At 38.0% G+C, this 16,840-nt stretch overlaps 2 protein-coding genes across 5 annotated transcripts; both read left to right on the top strand.

Moving 5' to 3' along the window:
• Positions 1 to 82: 82 nt before the first annotated feature.
• AAS (Pyridoxal phosphate (PLP)-dependent transferases superfamily protein) lies at positions 83 to 10,660 on the top strand. 3 transcript variants are annotated; one of them, XR_015411972.1, is made up of 15 exons: positions 83 to 241; positions 368 to 488; positions 1,307 to 1,379; positions 1,579 to 1,809; positions 1,938 to 2,101; positions 2,737 to 2,877; positions 3,124 to 3,183; positions 4,331 to 4,495; positions 4,573 to 4,629; positions 4,784 to 4,848; positions 5,218 to 5,341; positions 6,276 to 6,410; positions 6,919 to 7,041; positions 10,038 to 10,229; positions 10,334 to 10,660. XR_015411972.1 is itself a non-coding variant. In XM_087118125.1 (14 exons), coding segments are annotated over exons 1-13 (1,458 nt in total). In that variant the 5' UTR covers positions 83 to 239; the 3' UTR covers positions 7,039 to 7,041; positions 10,334 to 10,660. The 3 variants fall into 3 exon arrangements, 2 of the variants coding, with proteins under 2 accessions (XP_086974251.1, XP_086974252.1); XM_087118125.1 differs by lacking the exon at positions 10,038 to 10,229; XM_087118126.1 differs by lacking the exons at positions 6,919 to 7,041; positions 10,038 to 10,229; positions 10,334 to 10,660 and having other exon boundaries at positions 6,178 to 6,308.
• A 2,709-nt stretch (positions 10,661 to 13,369) lies between these two features.
• Positions 13,370 to 16,278, top strand: LOC111811107 (xyloglucan galactosyltransferase MUR3). Of its 2 annotated transcripts, XR_015411968.1 has the most exons (3): positions 13,370 to 13,499; positions 13,791 to 15,882; positions 15,997 to 16,278. XR_015411968.1 is itself a non-coding variant. In XM_023697837.2 (2 exons), the coding sequence occupies exon 2, from the start codon at positions 13,946 to 13,948 to the stop codon at positions 15,713 to 15,715; it is 1,770 nt and encodes a 589-aa protein (XP_023553605.2). In that variant the 5' UTR covers positions 13,370 to 13,499; positions 13,791 to 13,945; the 3' UTR covers positions 15,716 to 16,278. The 2 variants fall into 2 exon arrangements, 1 of the variants encoding a protein (XP_023553605.2); XM_023697837.2 differs by having other exon boundaries at positions 13,791 to 16,278.
• Positions 16,279 to 16,840: the final 562 nt, after the last annotated feature.

Below are 16,840 nucleotides of genomic sequence, written 5' to 3'. Positions count from 1 at the left end.
AATTTATGATATTTTAAAAATGATTAAAAATTGAAATTCGAGCACCAAATATAACCAAACATTTAATTAATATATTTGGCCTGAAAATTTCGGAATCGATGCTATCGTTGTCCTCATCATTTATCCACTCCACCATTGTTGCGTGCAGCTAGTTCCTGAGAAGGCGTTGGTTCCTCCGTCGGATTATCCAAGCATCCATTTCACTTTCTGGACTCACTTTCGGAAGTTCGAGCAGAGAAATGTAGGTCACGAACAACTCCAGTGCAGCCTTTTCGATTCTTCCATGCTTCTTCTTGACTGGAGTATGGTGATTTCGGCCATTAATTGTTGTATTTGTTCTTCTGTGGTTGATTTTTTGATTCGACAGGGATAATGAATTGAAGCCGATGGACGCCGAGCAACTCAGAGAGCATGCTCATAAAATGGTGGATTTCATTGCTGATTATTACAAAACCATCGAGGATTTCCCCGTGCTCAGCCAAGTGAAGGTCGCATTTCCTTTTCGTTCATCCTTTTTCTGTTCTTAGGATCCATTGCATTTAGTTTTACTTCTTAATTGCTAATGAAAATTATGTATGACGCCTGCAAGTATGTGAGTATGAATTAGACGTTTCTCGAAGTGGTAGAAGAAAATTTCATCTATTAAGTTGTTCCATTGTTGTTCAAATCTATTTGAAATTTATTCATGACCTAGTTTCATCATTATTCAATGTTATTCACAAATATCTTTCACTTACTGTAACCATTCTTGATTTACAAGTTGAAGTTGATAGTATTTTGTTTTCATTCAATCTTCTTTTGCTTATGGTTTTTGAAGAACAGGTGTTTATCATTTTTTTTCCACTCATTTCTCAAATTTCTTTCTTAAAATTGAGAACAAAATGAAGAAAATTAATTTTATTTTATTACTAATTAATTTTATTTATGCATATTTTGAAAGTGTTCTCAAAACTAATACAAAATTTGAAGTTTCATTTTATTATTTAAATTTGGCTATAATTTCTAAAGTGAGTTTTAAAAAGTACTAAAGCATATTGAAAATAAAGCGTCATTAAAATGGGTGATAATTTAATGGTCTAATAATCTTTTGTTTTAATTTCCATCTAGGTAGAATTTACTTTTATTTTTAAAATAATAAAGAAAGAACGAAAAAATTTATGCGAAAATGAGCATAGTTCAACTATTATTGACATGTATTCATCTGTTCGAGGCTGTAGGTTCAAATCTTTATCCCCGTGCTAAAAAGAAATAAGAAAAAAGGAGTCACCATTTAATTTTTCTTTTTCTTTCTCTTGGTGATGAACAGCCCGGTTATCTTCGAAATCTTCTACCAGAATCTGCACCTCGTAATCCAGAATCTCTTCAAAGTGTTCTTGATGGTAAAGTTTCTGAATCTTGTTGTGCAAGTATAACTAATACCCCAAAACGTTTGGACTTCTTTTTTTCTGCTTCAAGTGTAACATAATTTGAAATTCTTGGCTAATATTTTAAAGCATGACTTTTCTATTAATGTTTGGGTTGTAGATAGTTCAATGGACCTTGTAATCATAGTGTCAATGAATTCTTTTCGTGATTCAGATGTTCAGAAAAAGATTTTTCCGGGTGTAACACATTGGCAGAGCCCCAGCTACTTCGCTTATTATCCTTCCAACAGCAGCATTGCTGGATTCCTTGGGGAAATGCTGAGTGCAGCTTTTAACGTTATCGGTTTTAGTTGGATAACTTCTCCAGCTGCTACAGAACTTGAGATGATAGTTCTTGATTGGCTTGCCAAATTACTTCAGCTGCCTGATGACTTTCTCTCATCAGGTAATCCCATCGATTATGATGTTGCTTTTGATTGTTTTGTGGTGAAAAATGAAGCTTTCTGCCGCTTTTTTTGTACTTTTGAATCAATTTAAAGTGTCTGTTTCATATTTCTAAGTGTCCTGCTGCAGGAAAAGGTGGGGGAGTAATACAGGGTACTGCTAGTGAAGCTGTTTTAGTTGTGCTACTGGCGGCCCGTGATCGAGCTCTGAGAAGATTTGGAAAAGATTCCCTTAAAAAACTAGTGGTTTATGCTTCTGATCAAACGCATTCTGCTTTACAAAAAGCATGCCAGGTAAGGTAGTTTGAAGGTGTAATATTCATGTTCTTTAAAAAAATGTCCTTCAATGAGGTAATTTATCACATCATTTACGTATTTAAATTATAAATGATACAATGATCTGTTGAGAATTGTTGGGAGAGGAGTCCCACGTCAACTAATTAAAGGGTTGATCATGGGTTTATAAGTAAGGAATATATCTTCATTGGTATGAGACATTTTGGGGAAACCAAAAGCAAAGCCATGAGAACTAATGCTCACAGTGGACAATATCATACCATTGTGGGGAGTCGTGGTTTCTAATATGGTATCAGAGTCATGTTCTTAACTTAGCCATGTCAATAGAGTCCTCAAATATCGAACAAAAAAGTTGTGTGTTGAAGGTGTAGTCAAAAGTGACTTTGGGCTCTAGAAAAGGAGTCGAGCCTCGATTAAGGGAAGACTGTTTGAGGGCTCTATAGGGGCCTCAAGGGAGGCTCTATGGTGTACTTTGTTCGAGGGAAGGATTGTTGGGAGAGGAGTCCCATATCAATTAATCAAGGGGTTGATCATGAGTTTATTTGTAAAATGAGGATGACTGAAACGAAAGTAATTTGGTAAGAAGTATGTGTATTTTTATTTTGCATTTTTTTTTTTTTTTTTTTTTGTAGATTGGAGGCATTCATCCTGAGAATTGCAGATTGTTGAAAGCAGATTTTTCTACCAATTATGCCCTTTCTCCGGATGTTCTTTCTGAAGAACTTTCACACGACACAGCCAGTGGATTAATTCCATTTTTCTTATGTGCTACAGTAAGAATGAAGAATAAGCTTACTCATGAGCTCATTTCATTGAATACAAGTTGCTGCAGTATCTATGGTTCCCCACCCCATCTCCCCTCTTTATCGGGTTTCGGTAAAACTCGTGCAGTCTCTACTATTTGACATAGTAGAAATTAACAGTGGCCTTTAGAAGGTCATCAGTGAATTGCCCCCTCCTTCCTTCTTCGCTTCACTCCTTCGTTTCAGTAATTATAGATTTGGTGCTTTTGCATGCAGGTTGGCACTACATCATCAACAGCTGTAGACCCTCTCCCTGAACTAGGAAATATTGCTAAGGTCAGCACATATTTTCTTCCTGAATCGAATGCTGTAGTTTCTGAATTTTTAGAATTGTTCTACTTTGATAATTAAACTTTCCAATTGCACATTTTGGTCCCAAACATTCAAGTTTATTTCACTTTGGTCCCTGAAATTTCAAAATGTCAATTTTTGTCCTTGAAAATAACTGTTTTGGTCCACATGTTCAATCCTTGAAATCATGTTTATATTAACATATTAATACATACTCGAAGCTATTCCATTAATTTATTAAAAGAAAAATGAAGGTAAGAACTAAAATTATTAATTTTTTAAAGTTGAATAAGTAAAGTAGACATTTCAAAAGTTCATGGAGCGAAATGAGATTTAAACCTCTTAAGAATGTTTTGTGGAAAAGCAAAGGGGAATATTTTGACAAGCCTCACTATATTTGTAACAGCCACTGCTTCCACACCCTTAAAAGAAATACTTTGTTTCCCTCCCTAACCAACGTGAGATCTCACAATCCACCCCTCTTGGGGGCTCAGCGTCCTCGCTGGCACACCACTTAGTGTCTGACTCTGATATCATTTGTAACAGCCCAAACTTACCGCTAGTAGATATTGGCCTCTTTGAGTTTTCTCTTCCATGCTTCCCTTCAAGATTTTTGAAACGCATCTACTTGGGAGAGGTTTCCACACCCTTATAAAGAATGCTTCGTTCCTCTCTCCAACCAATGTGGGATCTCATGATATTAACCATCGGAAAGGGAAAGTTATATTCATAAGATATTGTTTGACATAACTGAAGTGGAATCACATGACCTTACATTTTAGCATGTTGTGGAACTTGAAAGGCAACCAATGAGATGAATTCAGACACTTATCCCTCATCTCTCACAGAATAAAAATCTTACGTTAGGCATACTAATGTTAAGGTTTATAAGGATGATGACTTTGATCATTAAGCAGATAGAAGATGTAATATGAGTGAAACATGGGGATTATGTAATTGGAAAGGCTACAGCTACAGCTAAATTGAGTTGCCATTTGCTCTGCTAGCATAATATACAAAGTACATATTTGTAAAAAAAACTATATGTTTTTGTGTTTATGATTCATAGATTTGCTCTGATTGAATTTTAGCCAAAATTTTTTATCATGAGCAAAATCATTTCTATTGACAGAGGTATGAAATGTGGTTTCACATCGATGCTGCTTATGCTGGAAGTGCATGTATATGTCCCGAATATCGACAGTACATTAACGGTGTTGAAGAAGCTAACTCATTCAATATGAATCTTCATAAATGGTTCTTGACGAACTTTGATTGTTCAACGCTGTGGGTCAAGGTATATGTATAACAATCTTTCTGTCATTTTGCATATGATTCTGGGCATCATTGATAATTCAAGTGTTATGACCACAGGACAGACATGCCTTGATCCAGTCACTTTCTACCAATCCTGAGTTCTTGAAGAACAAAGTAAGTCCGACCTACAATCTGCCTAATTTGTTGAGAAATCTTGCAACTGCATATTTGAGCTGTTTTAATGCGAGTAGAAATGGCAATTATTGGCTTGTAGTGTTTGTATAACTATTTTGCTTGCTGGATCTTAATTTCTTCATTGATATTGCAGGCCTCTCAAACAGAAATGGTTGTGGATTACAAAGATTGGCAAATTCCACTTGGGCGCCGTTTTAGGTGTGCCTTCAAAACAATATATGTCTAAAATGGTATATACATTTTCAATCTAAGGGTTATTAATATGAATAATGTGACCAGAAGACACTTGATATCCATATCTAGGCGTCGTTACGGTTCTGAAAAATCAGTATGTCAATCGAACTTTTTGAAACCTTTGGGATGGTGAAGAAATTGCTCCGGATGACCTTGCTTGAACATGATCTCTGTTCTATAGGTTGTAGAATTGTGTTCTTGAGTTAAAGTACTCCGCAATATGTTTCAGTTTGTTGTATCATTTCAGGAATATTTGATATGAGCATTTTCTATTTTACTCTATGTTTCTGTGAAATGTTATACAGTCAATAATACTATGCTTTTGTGTCTTAGATCATTGAAGGTCTGGATGGTGTTACGACTGTATGGTATAGAAAACCTTCAAAAATACATAAGAAACCATATCAAGTTGGCTGAACATTTTGAAGCGCTTGTATGTGAAGATCCAAGGTTTGAGGTAAATTCTTATCGTACACTTTTGGTTTGTAGTTGTAGCGGTCCAAGCCCAATGCTAGCAGATATTGTCCTCTTTGGGCTTTCCCTTTCGGACTTTCCCTCAAGGTTTTTAAAACGTGTCTGCTAGGGAGAGGTTTCCACACTCTTATAAAGAATGCTTTGTTCTCCTCCCCAACCGATGTGAGATCTCACAATCCACTCCCCTTTGGGCCCAGCGTCCTCACTGGCACTCTTTCCCTTCTCCAATCGATGTGGGACCCCCAATCCATCCTCCTTCAGGGTCCGGCGTCCTTGCTGCCACACCGCCTCATGCCACCCCCTTCGAGGCTCAGCCTCCTCGCTGGCACTCATTCCCTTCTCCAATCAATGTGGGACCCCCCAATCCACCCCCTTCGGGGCCCAATGTCCTTGCTGCCACACCGCCATGTGTCTACCCCCTTCGAGGCTCAACCTCCTTGCTGGCACATCACCCGGTCTAATACAATTTGTAACGATCCAAGCCTACTGCTAGCATATATTATCTTCTTCGGGCTTTCCCTTTCGGGTTTTTCCTCAAGATTTATAAAACACATCTGCTGGGGAGAGGTTTCTATACCTTTATAAAGAATGCTTCGTTCTCCTCTCGAACCGATGTGGGATCTCACAGTAGTATTGCTTTCTTTACACATTTTCTTCTTTTACCTACAACATAAACTTCCAACCTCAAAGGAAGGAATACATATCAATTACTACTTAACTATTCTCGTTTTCGCTTGAAATATACCCATAGCTTTACAGAATAGTCAATTCATGATCTAATGGAATTCTAGGATAAAGGAGAAGAAAATTTACGTGCAGGGAAAAAGCTGTATGAATAATAAGATCAAAATGTTCGGTGCCCGCTAATGCAGGTGTATGGTACGTTCAAATCGTCATTCTTAAGTTTCTTTGTGCAGATTGTTACACCAAGGATATTCGCTCTAGTATGTTTTCGCCTTCTTCCTCGCAAAAATGAAGATGGTGGCGACAAACTAAACCAAAGCCTATTAGATGCTGTAAATACTAGTGGAAATATGTTCATTTCTCACACGGTGAGTTCTTTCAGTTTGTTGTGTCCTAGAAGTCCCCAGCCAGTCATTGTCTTGTCAGTGTAAATACGCAAGTGACTGTCTTGATATAATTAAATTTACTTGAACCCATTAATTTAAACTTTTGAGTTTAGCGGTGATTTAATATGATATTAGAATAGGAGGTTAAGTCCACCTTTTTTTGAGGTCCGAACACTGAAGTTTTTGGTTGATAGGTAATTTAACATGCGGTACTCTTTTGGCAATGGAAGGGTGGCTGTCTTGATCTTAAATTTACTCGAATCCATTAGCTTAAACGTTTGAGTTTAGTGGTGATTTAATATGATATAAGAATAGAAGGTTCAGTGTTCGATCACCTGAATTGTCATATCATCCCTAAAATATATTGATTTCCGTTGACTTAAGTTTTTGGGTTGATTGATAATTTAACATACGGTATTCTTTTGAGAAAATACGGGGAGAAATAAGAATAAAGCTTCCTTTTATTAACTTCATTTCAACAAACTTGCAGGTTTTATCAGGAAAATACATCCTTCGATTTGCAGTAGGGGCGCCATTGACAGAGGAAAACCATATTAATGCTGCTTGGAGGTTACTGCAAGCCGAGGCTTCCGCTTTGCTTGCAAATTGAAACGTACGTTCTTTATCTTATCAATTGGCTCGTTTCCATTTCATTAGGTTGTGAATCGTTTGTGTAATTGTGTGTTAAAGAAAATAAAGCTAAGAATTAATCATAACCCTCCACATATCAAAGGAAGAAGTATGTTTTGAGTCTTTTCATTGTTATAGACTAATGTCCTTTTACCTACCGGTAGATATTGTTTCTTTTGTGAAGAATTTTCTGTTCGGTCGTTTTTAGAACTGGTATGTTAAGGAGAGATTTCTACACCCTTATAGAGATGTAAGATCTCACAATCCACCTTCTTTGGGGCCAGTGTCCCCACTAGCACCTCACTAGCACTCGTTCTCTTCTGTGGAACCCCCAAATCCACCCCTATGGGGCCCGGCGTCTTTATTGGCATACAACCTTGTGTCCACCCCCTTCGAGACTCAGCCTCCTCACAGGCACATCGCCTAATGTCTGACTTTACTACTATTTGTAACAATCCAAACTCGCCGCTAGCCGAGGGAATCCACTCAAGGTTTTTAAAACGTGTCTGCTAGGAATAGATTTCCACATCCTAATAAAAATGTTTCGTTCTCCTCCCCAACCGATGTGAGATCTCACAATCAACCTCTTTCGGAGCCCAGCATCCTTCTCCAATTGAACCCTTAGAACATGTATCGAAACTTTTATTAATGTTATGATATTCCCTATAGCTTAGAACCAAAAATCAAAAGGCAAGAAGTGAAAATAAACAACTCATATACATGAAAAATATCAATCAACCATCTCATGGGTTGCCTCAAAAAAGCCAGCAATTGAACCCTTAGAACATGTCAGAGGGGCCATGACATTAAATTCTCGATTCAAGACTACTGTTATATTAACATCTAAAGCTTAAATATTCATACAAGAGAGAGGATGATTGAATCCTGACCGTCCAAAAACTACAAGAATAATCTCTAAACATTATAAAATACCAAAATTTATAAGTCCAAATGCAGAAGTTAGGCCTAAGAAGAGAGTCACCCCACAATGTGAAATGATTAGTATTGTGAGCTTAGTGGCAGCCCACCCAACCAAATTTAATAAAATAAGATGATTCCATACCTGCAGACATGGCCTTCCCAACACTTAGGGCTATAATTTAATGCTCAAAATCAATGATTAATGAGTGAGTCTGAGGACCACTTTAACCCAGATCCACCGCTAGCCGATATTGTCTTTTTTGGGCTTTTCTTTTTGGACTTCCCCTCAAGGTTTTAAAACGCGTCTGTTAGGGGAAGGTTTCCACGTTTTCCCTTTCGGGCTTTCCCTCAAGGCTTTAAAACGCGTCTGCTAGGAGAAGGTTTCCACGCTTTCCCTTTCGAGCTTTCCCTCAAGGCTTTAAAACGCGTCTGTTAGAGGAAGGTTTCCAAACCCTTATAAATGGTGGTTTGTTCTCCTCCCCAACCAATGTGGGACATTACAATCCACCCCCCTTCGAGGCCCAGCATCCTCGTTGGCACTCTTTCCTTCCTCCAATCGATGTGGAACCGCCCCCAAATCCACCCCTCTTTGGGGCCCAGCGTCCTTACTAGTACACCGCCTCGTGTCTACCCCCTTTGGGGCCCAGTGTTCTTACTGGCACACTGCCTCTTGTCTATCCCCTTTGGGGAACAGCGAGAAGGTTAGCACATCGTCCGGTGTCTGGCTCTGATACCATTTGTAACGACCTAGATCCGCCGCTAGCAGATATTGTCCTCTTTGGGCTTTCCCTTTCGGGCTTCACCTCAAGGCTTCAAAACGCGTTTACTAGAGGAAGGTTTCCACGCTTTCTCTTTCGGACTTCCCCTCAAGGCTTTAAAACGCGTCTGTCAGGGGATGGTTTCCACGCTTTCCCTCTCAGGCTTCCCACAAAACTTTAAAACGTGTCTGCCAGGGGAAGGTTTCCACACCCTTATAAATGGTGGTTTGTTCTCCTCCCCAACTAACAATTTACCATTTTGATGCATTCTTTTTTTTTTTTTTTTTTTTTTTTTTTTTTTTTAATTTGGTTACTCCTTTATTCCTGGGGATATTGTCCTTGTTCTGCAAACTGTCTTTGATTCACAGCCAGGTGATGTTATCGATAAATTCCAATTCTATGGTCAACTTTGACTACTCCACCTTTTTGCTTTTTGTTTTCATTGTTTTGGCAAGAAGTCAAAAATAGAGGTGTTTGTGATTTACCTACCCTTATGATGCAAATTGGCTGAAACATTCTTTCCTTCTTGAAGTTGTTCACTTCCCTTCTAGAAGCTAAAAGTAATGACTTCCATTGTCATAGAAAGAAAATCCCAATTAGACAAAGGGAGAGAATAGGTGTTTCCCAACCCATTAAAATATAATCATGATTAGTGTTTTAAATATATGAAGAGAAAAAAGTCAAGGTCTTTATTGGAGGGTTGACTTTTTTGGCAGGAAAAAAAACTATAAATTTAAGAAACACGATGGATTCTTTTGTCAATACAGTTCGTAGATGAAAAAGATTTAGGTCAAATTATAAGAATGTAAACCCTATTTCATATTCTAATATTTGCTTTAAGTACTAGAAGGTTTCTATTTCAAGGGTCATTTTGAAACGTTTGTGAAAGGTGAGAAATATTGAAACTTTTAGAAAAATAAAGGTACTCGACAAGTTATTGAAAATTATTTTTTTTCATTACGATCCGCTAGAGCTAAAGTTCTGTTAAAAAGAGTATGAGGTAGAACCTTTTTAGGAAATATAAGATTTTTATGAGGTTGATTGTAACTGTAGGAAAAAAAAAAAACTCAAACTCGAAAACGTCAGTGGATTGCCAGAATTTTGGTGAACGTTACGATAAGATATGAGAAGACGCTAAGGGGGTTGTATTAATGATAACTAAAATGGAAAATATTGGGGCCTCATACATTATTGTGTGTTCATGCGTCGGAGGATACCCATATTCCTTCACGATAGTACAGATGTGTATGCTACTAGGTAGGGAAACGTTCATTATGTTTGACATAGTGCTGTCGTGAAGGTCGCTACTCTTAACGGGTGTCCAACATCAACAGCTACTAGAGAATGTTCGTCCAACCAGAAAGGGGCCGAGGAGGTGTGCAAACCAACTAGTAGGTCCATACTCCCACGTGTAGACCATGTGTAGGAGAATTAATTACACATCCAAGTTGTCCGTTAGAATAGCCGCCGTACGAAAATAGATTGTTATGAGGTCACATGCATGTAACTCTTCTGTGTTTGCATTTAACCCCGATAGGGGTCATTTACTTAGTATTTATTAAAATACTCAAAGCCATGTGCTACTCTACTTTTCAGGTAAAGGCATGGCTCCTCTGTACGGTCAACAGTGACATCGCATCTAGGAGATTGTGGTACATGCTTTCTTTGGTTGAATCTTCACGCCTGATTGATCCACCGTCTGAACGATAATTTCGTATTTAAATTTTAGCATACTATAGATTAGTATAAGTTAATTGCATTTCCATTTAGTAGCATATAGGTTAGTATAGAGGCTTTCCTTTTGTATTGTTTTTAGTTTTATTTTCATTTGTATTAGTTTATTTAAAAGCATTAAAATACCTCAAGATTAAGGTTAATTTTATTATAAAGTTTCAATTGAGATATTTTCACATTAAATGTTCATGATATGTGTACCGTAGTGATCGTAGGTTAAGTAAAATATTTAGGGTCGTTACATTGATTTTGAGCTACGAATACCTTTGTTTAAGAATATTTTTTGGTATAGAAAGTCTCAAATTCAGGATTTTCCCACGAATTTATTGAACATAAACTCTCTGTTGGAAACACACGCACTCTTTATTAAGACCATTTGAGAAGACCTAATCCCGCACTCTTTATTAAGACCATTTGAGAAGACCTAATCCCGCACTCTTTATTAAGACCATTTGAGAAGACCTAATCCCGCACTCTTTATTAAGACCATTTGAGAAGACCTAATCCCGCACTCTTTATTAAGACCATTTGAGAAGACCTAATCCTTGTTTAGGTCAACTTGACCAACCCACGTACCAAAAAAAAAAAGGGATGACATCATCATGAACAAAAATAGCCCTCAAAGTATAGAACCCTTAGAAGAAAGGTTGACCCAACTTAAATACGGTATGATAGCTTCTTTTCGTCTAACGATCTTGCCAATGCATAATTCTCATTTGTTCGGGATTATAATCGAAAAAAAATTGAGCCTTTCATATGCTGCCACGTGGCACTAGGCCTGAGCTATATATATATATATATATATATATATATATATATATATATATATAATCTCTTAAAAGAAAAAACCATTATTTTATTAATAATTTTCCAATAATAGTGTCTTTTTAAATAACAAATAATGCCTTTTCAGTTGAAGGACAGTGGAGATCCTAAAACAGTAAAAACGCATTATTGATGCTATGTAATAAAAAGCGATGTGATGGGCTCTAAATATTCTTTATAATAACCGATGATTGAATTTCATCATCATGTGATCGTTTATGAATCTAAATTGCTTTAGTTTAAAATCAAATTATTTAATCAAATAAATTCGGTAAGAATTCTCGATCCGAACATAATTCAATTGAAAAATAGAAATCCGAGTACTATTTTTAAGTTACTATATTCATGACCGACATGATTTAGGGTTTGCAATCTGGAACGGTGCAGTAGCGTTTGGATCTAAAATTTTATTCCAGGTCACTGTCTTGAGACGTGAAATGGTATGATGATGACCTAAAATGGTTTGACGATGTTGAGGTATTGGTTTTCATTCCCGATCATTGTTACACTGTTCAAGTCCTAATTTTTAGGGTTTAGGGTTTAAGTTTTAAGTTACCATCATGTTTTTCTAGGTCTTAATTTTTTTTTTTTTTTTTTTTTTGTCCAATATTCTTATAGGCTTCTAAGGATTTTTTAATCAAATATGCTCACCCAGTGAGAAGTCCCTTGCTTCTATGATCTTAGGAGCACGGGTCGTCATGGGTCTAAAGAATCTCAAAAGTAGTGTCGGTTTAGAATTCGATTCTCAGGGATAAGACTTTGCTTATCCCCCTCCCTGACTCGAGTCCCTATGTCTGCTCTTCTTCGTCGAAATGGAGCATCTAAATAATAAAAGAAAAGTTACTATTCCAATACAACATTCTAAAAATTTAACGGTAATTTTGAAACATTTATGAACGGTAAAAAAAAACATTCTTTAAATATTAACAAAAGACAAATGAATTATTTGAAAAAAATTAAATGCAGTCTTTAAATATTTTCACTAGAGACAAATAAATTGTTTGAAATAACAACAAAATTTGTTTGTTAAAAAGGGAATACATTTTCCAACACAACACCTCAGCATCTTTGTCATATCTCACGGTGGTCGGGAAGGAAAACAAACCACCATTCATCAGAGTATGGAAATCTTCCCCTAGTAGACGGGTTTTAAAGCCTTGAGGAGAAGCCCGAGAGGGAAAGCTCCATCAGAATATGGAAATCTTCCCCCTAATAGACGGGTTTTAAAGCCTTGAAGAGAAGCCCGAGAGGAAAAGCTCAAACATAACAATATCTACTAGTGAATCTGGGGCGAACTCTTTTGTGAGGGATTTAAAAACTCTAAACCATTTAAACTTATTTTTTCCACAATATAAAATCACATTTTTTCTATATAAAAAATATAAATTTTTTTAATTAAATGTAAATTTCTTTTTTCTCCCCATTATGGTAATGCTTAAAAATAATTATAGCAATTAAATAATTAAACCAGTCAAATCCAGCTAATGGACCCCACAAACCGAGTGAAGGTGATCCAACTTTACATCCAATCCCTGCACTCCACGTGTATTTATTTATATTTCCATTTAAATTATATTGTTGGTTAATTTTGTTTGCAAACTTTCCATTTTACCAATTTTTTTATTTTTAACTTTTTTTAAGACGAGATGGATTGGGAGATTCCACGTCGATAGAGAAAAACGAAATGTTATTTATAATAAGGGTTTAGAAACCTCTCCTAATAGACGCGTTTTAAAACGTTGAGATTGACAACAAGACATAAAGCGCCAAAATGAACATCATCTGCTAGTAGACTTGAGTTATTACATTTTTATTAAATATAATATTTAAATTTATATGGAATAAATTAATTGATTTTAAAAATTTTTAATTTATCAGATTTATTAAAAAATAAAATAAAAGTATTTAAGAATTTATTAAGACATTTTTATTTTAAAAAATTATTTTCGAAATTTCCGGCATGGGATCAAATTTTCACGAGCGGACACGTGGACTAGTAACACGTGGCGCAATCGTAGCGACTACCGACAACAGTCCAGTACCGTGGGCGGATCCCTTCCCTTCGCGGTACAAGGCGTCACCGTTTCTCTTATATTACTTTGCCAATTCGTTCCCTTTTCTCTCGCACAGCTCATAGGAAAGCTCTCGAGAATCGGGGAGAATTTCCACTCCTAATTCTCGGAAGCATCATCTAGATTACTCTGTAAGTCTCTAAATCTCGTTTTCTTCCGCCATTGCTGCACTTCTCTGAAGATCTGTTCTGATTCCTTTTCAATTTGGTTCTTGTTTCTGTATTTTGCTTCTAAATGTTATGTAACCGACCAAAGCATCCAATAATTTGTTGTGTTTCGGGATTTCATATAGTGCAATGTTTTATTGTGTTGCATCTTCTTTCTATCTCGCTAGATTCGGTCGCATTGCCCGACGTTTACGCACGAAGTTTGAATACTGTGGTTTCTATTTCTAATTCTTGCTTTTGTATTGCGTTCGACAGTAATTTCGATCGGTTATTTCGCATCAAGCGCAGTCGAGCAAGGTATTGGTGTTTTTTCTTGTTGATTTTGGGATTTCGAGATTTCGAGATGGATTTGTGAGTGATTCTTTCGAAATGGAGACCTGGCGGTCAGCCGGATTTGGTGGTTCCATCCTATGAGACGCCGGCCGTTAGTGATTGCCCCGTCGGAGCATATGGAGCGAGGAGCCGGGAAGAATCAGAACTCTCGGCTTTGTTTTCTTGTGTTATTGTCGGCGTTCTTCTGGATCCTATTGTTGTACTTCCATTTTGCGGTGCTTGGAGGTCAATCTGATGATGAATCAATCAAATTAAACCCCCAAGATGGACCTGTAGACTTGCCTGTAGTCCGGAAATTTGCCCCTTCACGGGTCGTCGATGCACCGAAAGTCGATGTGAGATCAATCCACGAGCCTCCTCAGCCTCCTCAGCCTGTGGACCGGCAGCCTAAATCCACCGCCGAACCTGAGATTCAGAAATTTTCGTTTGTTAAGGCATTGAAAACTGTTGAAAACAAGAGCGATCCATGCGGTGGGAGGTATATATTTGTTCACGACCTTCCTTCTAGGTTTAATGAGGATATGCTGAGGGAATGTAAGAGTCTAAGCCTTTGGACAAATATGTGCAAGTTCACAACTAATGCTGGGCTTGGTCCACCACTGGAAAATGTGGAAGGAGTGTTCTCTGATACAGGGTGGTATGCCACAAATCAGTTTGCCGTCGATGTCGTTTTCAGTAATCGAATGAAGCAATATGATTGTTTGACTAAGGATTCTTCCATTGCTGCTGCCTTTTTTGTGCCATTTTATGCTGGATTCGATATCGCGAGATACCTTTGGGGATATAATATATCCACTAGAGACAGAGCTTCACTTGATTTGGTCAACTGGCTCGAAAAAAGACCCGAATGGGGCATAATGGGTGGTCGAGATCACTTCCTTGTTGCAGGTAGGATAACGTGGGATTTCAGAAGGCTCTCCGAGGAAGAAACGGATTGGGGAAATAAGCTTCTGTTTTTACCTGCTGCTAAGAACATGTCGATGCTTGTTGTTGAATCAAGTCCATGGAATGCCAATGATTTTGGTATTCCATACCCAACATATTTCCATCCTGCAAAGGATGCTGATGTGTTTAATTGGCAGGATCGGATGAGAAAACTTGAACGGAAATGGATGTTTTCGTTCGCAGGTGCTCCACGCCCCGACAATCCCAAGTCAATAAGAGGGCAGATTATTGATCAATGTAAGAAATCTAAGGTCTGCAAGCTGCTCGAATGTGATTTTGGGGAGAGCAAGTGTCATTCTCCGAGCAGTATAATGCAAATGTTTCAGAGCTCCATTTTCTGCCTGCAACCTCAGGGCGACTCGTATACCAGAAGATCAGCTTTCGATGCTATGTTAGCCGGTTGCATACCCGTCTTCTTCCATCCAGGGTCAGCATACACCCAATATACTTGGCATCTCCCCAAGAATTTCACAAGATATTCTGTATTCATCCCAGAGGACGATATCCGCAAGAGAAACGTTAGCATAGAAGAAAGGCTTGCTCAAATTTCTCCTGAGCAGTTGAAGCTAATGCAGGAGGAGGTAATCAATCTGATTCCAAGATTGGTATATGCTGATCCGCGCTCCAAGTTGGAAACTTTGAAGGATGCTTTCGATGTCTCGGTGCAAGCTATTATCGACAAGGTTACGAAGTTGAGGAAGGATATTATTGAAGGACACACCGACGATAATTTCATCGAGGAAAATAGTTGGAAATATGCGTTACTGGAAGATGGGCAGCGGGAAGTCGGACCTCATGAATGGGATCCTTTCTTCTCCAAACCGAAGGACGGGGATTCCAACGATGCATCGGCAGAAGCTGCAAAAAAGTCATGGAAAAATGAGCAGAGAGACAAATCGTGAAATTCATCGGCTGCAGTTCATTGGTGATTCCTAATGATTTCCACAGATAAGCTCAATAGAAGCGTAACGAAGAGCGAAGAGCTTCCAGCATCGAACCCGGGACGTTTTATAGATTGAAAGCTCAATCATCATCCAGCCGAAGGGCTGTCCTTCAAAAACAAAGCACAGTAGATCTCTATCCTTTGCTTAATTATAGTTTTTTTTTTATACAGAAATCATAGTTCTTTACATGCCCTTTCCCAGTAATTCTTTGTATTGAGAGTTCTCATTTAATTGGCCAGATTTTTCCTTCTCCAAACAGTGCACAAATCAAATGATTTAGATTTTAGTGTCGTGAATGCTTCACTTTTTGAAGTGGGCATTGATACTCATCCTAGCAGAATGATACCAGAATTGAGCCATGATTGTTTGAATTTTTTCCCCTTTCAGAGAGATGTGTATTGCCTCCACCGTCAAAATAATAGCCTGTATTGCACTGCTGGAGTATTGATTAAATCTTCGCTTGTCTTGATTGTTATTGGGTGGATTCATATGCAGTATGAAATAAATTACCTGTTCTAAGAGCCTGTTTGTTAGGATCCCTTGCAGTCATTCCAAATCGGTTCCAAATCGATTAGAGAAACCACAGCATTAAAGTAAGAATACCTTTATAATGGATTTTTCATACAATCATTTTCAACTTATGAGAAATAGTTTTATCAGTGGTTTCTCCCCTCCTCTCAAGGGCAGGGCAGGGCAGGGCAGGGCAGGGCAGGGCAGGTTCTTACGTGATATTCAGACGGGTTTCAGCTGTTGTTCCCCTCGGGTTTCAGCTGTTGTTCCCCTCCTCTCACGAGCAGGGCAGGTTCCTACGTGATATTCAGGTGGGGTTTCAGCTGTTGTTCCCCTCCTCTCAAGCGCAGGGCAGGTTCCTACGTGATGATATTCACCCGTCCGCCCCTCCTCTCAAGCGCAGGGCAGGTTCCTACGTGATGATATTCACCCGTCCGCCCGCCTGGAAACATGACTTTCAATTCGGCAACATGCTCCTTCTTTCAAGGGCAAGTTCTTATGTGATATTCACCTATTAGCCATTCACCAATCGCCATCCATTCAACGACATGTCAATTTATAATGGAAGTTTGT

The sequence above is a fragment of the Cucurbita pepo genome, chromosome 15 (genome assembly GCF_057944985.1).
Source record: "Cucurbita pepo subsp. pepo isolate OVF chromosome 15, ASM5794498v1, whole genome shotgun sequence".
In the NCBI taxonomy this organism is placed as follows: domain Eukaryota; kingdom Viridiplantae; phylum Streptophyta; class Magnoliopsida; order Cucurbitales; family Cucurbitaceae; genus Cucurbita; species Cucurbita pepo.
The sequence above is the reverse complement of the archived record's forward strand: the minus strand, read 5'-3'. Positions and strand labels throughout refer to the sequence as shown.

Bases quoted from the DNA above. Each gene is read 5' to 3' on its own strand.
- LOC111811107 (XM_023697837.2), top strand. From the start codon at position 13,946: ATGAGACGCCGGCCGTTAGTGATTGCCCCGTCGGAGCATATGGAGCGA.
- AAS (XM_087118125.1), top strand. The intron at 2,102-2,736 runs GTAAGGTAGTTT...TTTTTTTTGTAG, and splicing joins CTTTACAAAAAGCATGCCAG to ATTGGAGGCATTCATCCTGA. The intron at 5,342-6,275 runs GTAAATTCTTAT...TTCTTTGTGCAG, and splicing joins GTGAAGATCCAAGGTTTGAG to ATTGTTACACCAAGGATATT.